Below are 4,569 nucleotides of genomic sequence, written 5' to 3'. Positions count from 1 at the left end.
TTCCTCTCTGAAATCAATAAACATATATCTTAAAAAAAGAAGAAAGGCTGGTTTGGAGGTTTTTAATACCTAGATCTTCCAAGGACATGAAGCACCCTTCTTCCTGCTGGTTAGGGTTCCTCAGACTCCCCCCACCCCCATCTCCTGTTAATGATTTAATCCCCCTCCAGCCTTCATTGGTTTCAGAAAAAATTGCCTGAATGTGTGGCCCAAAGGTTGGGAGGCTCATTGTCCGTGTGACCATCGGAAGCTGGGTCTCTGCTTCCTCACTTGGCCCCCAGGCTGGTCACCCCGAGACTTGTAGCTGCGGGTCTGCTGGTGACAAAGCGTCTCCGGTGTCCACGTGGACGTGTCCTGGTCCCTGCAGGAGCCTGGGGAGCAGGCGACGGTTCTCTCAGCAGGGCCTGCGGTCCCTGTGCCGGCTGCTGGCTCCTTGGTAATTGCCCATCAGCTCATCCAGACCTGGAACCTCTGTACTGACATGTTCCTTAGGACATCTGTGTCCACATCTAGGATGATTGTCTTGTCATTTTTGGTTCTCTATCATTTCCAGGAGCATTTGTCCCCGTGATAACGGCTAAAACCAACAAGGACAGGTTACATCTTGTTAAATGTTTTAGAGAAATTTGGATGAAAATGAATTGGAACCATTTGATCTGCTGACCTGTGAGAGGGCCTGTGAAACTGTGCCTTTCCCATTCTGTGAAGTTGTCCCTCAGCATTTTCTGTTTTATAAGAACATTGGTCTCTCACTTATTCCATCGTAGTTGCAGCCACACTTGTGTCTTCCAAGGAAAGTAAGCGTGTTATCTACCTGCTGCATAAAAGGCTACTATGCAAAGTGTCCCCTCGGGAGTTCGATCCGGAAACTGGCAGTTCAATGGCTCCCTATGACATGTGCTGACCAACAGGGGGCGATGTGGAACATGGCGGGGAGCAGTGGTGGGGCGCTGAGGGAGCGAGGGAAGGAGGAGGTGGGGAGGTGGGGAACCTGATCGGTGTGATCACCGGCCAGGCCTAGGGACCCTACTGGTGCATGAATTTTGTGCACAGGGACTCTAGTGTTTAAATAAAGGTTATAAATCTTAGCGGTTTCCTGTTTTTATTTTTGCACATGTGACCAGCAGGTGGCACTGTGGAACTTCCCTGAGGTTCATGCAAGCTGCTCAGTGAGGACCATTTACTGACAGGAGCCCCATGGCCATGCTCTGTGCTCCCTGAGGGGAAGCAGCAGCCTTGTCCTCTGAGCAGGGACCCTTGTGTGGTCCCAGCAGGTGCTTCCTCCCAGGGCTCACCAGGGGTGAGCCCACCTCCATGCCCCTCAGTCTGGGGTGTGAGCTGAGCTCCAGCCCCAGGGCCCAGGGAGGGGCTGGACAGTCCCTGGAGGGGCCCCCATTTGCATGGCAGCCCCTCCTCTGGCAGAGGGTGGGGGAGAAAAGGAGGCCTGGGCAGCCCAGCCCCACTGTGGGCTCAGGGCTGTGAGCACCATGGCCTGGACTCCTCTGCTCCTCGCGCTCCTCTCTCACTGCACAGGTAGGGACAGGCCTGGGACCAGGCTTCTTCCCTTCCTGCTCAGTCTCCTGGGAAAGGTCCCCTGGTCCCTGCCCATCACTGACAAGTGTCTGTGTCTGCAGGGTCCCTCTCCCAGCCTGTGCTGACTCAGCCGCCCTCCCTCTCTGCATCTCCTGAAGCCTCAGCCACACTCACCTGCAGGCTGAGCAGTGGCTTCAATGTTGGTGATTACAAGATAAACTGGTTCCAGCAGAAGCCTGGGAGCCCTCCCCAGTACCTCCTAAATTTTAAATCAGACTCAGATAAGAAGCAGGGCTCCGGGGTCCCCAGCCGCTTCTCTGGATCCAAAGACACCTCAGCTAATGTGGGGTTTCTGCTCATTTCTGAGCTGCAGCCTGAGGACGAGGCTGACTATTACTGTGGTACAGATCATGGCAGTGGGAGCGACTATCATTATGCACAGTGTCTCAGATGACGAGGAAGTGAGACCAAAACCCAGGTCCCAGAGGTGAGGGCTGCCTGCACTTCGGGTGTCAATCACAGGAGCCCACCCAGCTTCCCCTCATCAGCAAGAGGCCCGCCCGTCCCCCAGGGAGTGACAAGGGTTCAGGAGCCTGTGCCGGGGCCAGAGGCCGAGACCAGCGTATGTTTCCTATCAGCTCACATCCTGTGTCTGCACCTGCACATGGTCACCCAGACAGCCATGCTCCCCACAGATTAATGTCATGTGTGTGAACCTGTGTCACCACTGACCCATCATGTCTGATATGTTAGTGTCCACCCTGGTCATGGACACAACCTTCTCCTTCTCTGATCAAACCACAGAAGGTTGGTCACAACCAGCACCGACTCTCAGGGACACCCTCCCTCCCCCTCTTCCCTCCTCTGCTGCTGCCTCCCTCACCTCCTCCTCTCCCTCGGGCTCCTCAGGTCCTAGGTCAAGGGTCATCCTCACGAGTGGGTTTCAGAGGAAAGTGACAGGTTCCTACTGTGGTTTCCAATCAGTGAGGATGAGATGGTTTCTGTGGTCAACTGCCCAGACCTCCACCACATCTGCACACACATCACAATCTCACATTTGTCACTAAAATAGGATAATGAGTCAGAAAGTACAGTAGGTAAAGTTTTATTTAAAACTAGAGGCTTGGTGCATGAAATTTGTGCACTGGAGGGGGGGGTGTCCCTCAGCCCAGCTTGTCCCCTCTCACAGTCCTGGAGCCCTCAGGGAATGTGCTACTGACGGCTTAAGCCGCAGTCTGGCCTCCCTCTTCAGTAGGTGACAGGCTGATCAGGGGAAGGTGCCACCCCCATCATCCTGCTGCCACTGCCACTGCCACTGCCCGCAGCTGCAGCCACCAAGGTGTTTTCATCAACACGGACTCCAGTCTCTTCACCACGAAAAAATGACAGCTTTTTTAGGCATTTGCAAGATGTCTCTTTCATAGCATATGACATCTTTCTTTCTTCTTTATTATCCTCACCTGAAGATATTTTTCCATTGATTTTTAGAGAGCGTGGAAGAGAGAGGGAAAGACAGAGAAACATCAATGTGAGAGGGACACTCTCATTGGTTGCCTACATGAGCCCTGACCTGTGAAAACGGTTCCCTTCATGTAATGCAGTGGTTCTCAACCTGTGGGTCTCGACCCCCTTGGGCAGGGGTTCTCCAGTAAACAGGTGAAAGGGAGGAGCTGGAGTGGCTTCAAGGAAGGAGTGGTTCCCGCCGGGACCAGCAGGGGGCGCTGTGAGACAGTCTCTGGGGTTTGCCTGGACCTGGTCTCTGCCAGAGGCCCCAGGGCTGGCTCTGGGGTTCCTGTGAGGCCTGCGTCCTCTCTGGGAGTGTGGGGTCCCCTGCCTGTGGCTGTGGGCGCCTCCAGCAGCTGCTTCCTCCCAGCCCCACCCACGGGCAACCAGTGCACCAGGCTGGCCTCCCTGCACCAGGCCCAGACACTGTCAGTGCCCCTGGGGGAGGGGGGGCGGGGACACATTTGCATGAGCAGCCCCTTCTCTGTGGCCAGGGTGGGATAAGAGGTCTGAGAAGACCAGCCCCAGCTCTGCGTCCTGGGAACCGGCTGCGCTCACCATGGCCTGGACCCCTGTGCTCCTCGTGCTCCTCGCTCACTGCACAGGTAGCCACAGGCCTTGGGGACCCGGAGCACCTGCCCCCTGGCCCTTCTTCTCACCCCCATGTGTCTGTGTCCACAGGGTCCCTCTCCCAGGTTGTGGTGTCTCAGCCGCCCTCCCTCTCTGCATCTCTGGGAGCCACGGCCAGACTCACCTGCACCCTGAGCAGTGACGCCAGTGTTGGTGGTAAAAACATGTACTGGTACCAGCAGAAGCCAGGGAGCGCTCCCCGGTATTTTCTGTACTACTACTCAGACTCAGACAAGGAGCTGGGACCTGGGGTCCCCAGTCGAGTCTCTGGATCCAAAGACGCCTCGACCAACACAGCGCATCTGCTCATCTCGGGGCTGCAGCCTGAGGACGAGGCTGACTATTACTGCGTTACAGATCATGGCAGTGGGAGCAGCTACAGTTACACACAGTGTCTCAGATGACGAGGAAGTGAGACAAAAACCCCTGGGCCCCGAGGTGGTGGCTCTGAGCCTCCCTTCAGTGAGGAGCGTCTGTGGGGGCCTCTGTCAGGGGGGCTCCTCTGCAGGGACCTGTGTCCCCGGGAGGAGGGAGGTCACACTCGATGTAGCAGCAGCACAGGCGTCCCAGGGGCACACGCGGATGGTCATGGAGCCCAGCCCACCCCCCGTGTCGGGGGAAATTCTAAGAAGAAGGAATATAATTATGTTGCTGCAGCTCATCTTCATTGGAGTCTGGACAGATTGAAGCCAAACCCCAGAATCCTCTTCGTCCTTTATGGCGACCTAAGGTGCCACTGAAATAAGCAATAACTTCATCATTATCCTGAGGACTAAGACCTACTGAGAGCTGACTGTGTGCTCACTGTCCGTCAGAGCTTCCCTCTCAGCACAGCCCTATTCATAGGCATTGTCATGAGCGCATTTTTTGCTGGGGAAACCGAGTGAATATTTTCATTAAAAC

General features: G+C 55.5%; 1 pseudogene and 1 gene segment (V, D, J or C); both read left to right on the top strand.

Moving 5' to 3' along the window:
- The first annotated feature begins 1,487 nt into the window (after positions 1–1,487).
- LOC102424248 lies at positions 1,488–1,987 on the top strand. The segment is given in 2 exon segments: positions 1,488–1,533; positions 1,635–1,987. Coding segments are annotated over 2 exon segments (399 nt in total).
- Positions 1,988–3,588: 1,601 nt separating this feature from the next.
- The window catches only part of LOC102423942, a 5,982-nt pseudogene continuing 5,001 nt past the window's right edge, over positions 3,589–4,569 (top strand).

Source organism: Myotis lucifugus, unplaced genomic scaffold, assembly GCF_000147115.1.
Source record: "Myotis lucifugus unplaced genomic scaffold, Myoluc2.0 scaffold_509, whole genome shotgun sequence".
NCBI classification, from domain to species: domain Eukaryota; kingdom Metazoa; phylum Chordata; class Mammalia; order Chiroptera; family Vespertilionidae; genus Myotis; species Myotis lucifugus.
Note: the sequence above shows the minus strand (reverse complement) of the source record. Positions and strands in the feature narration are given on the sequence as shown.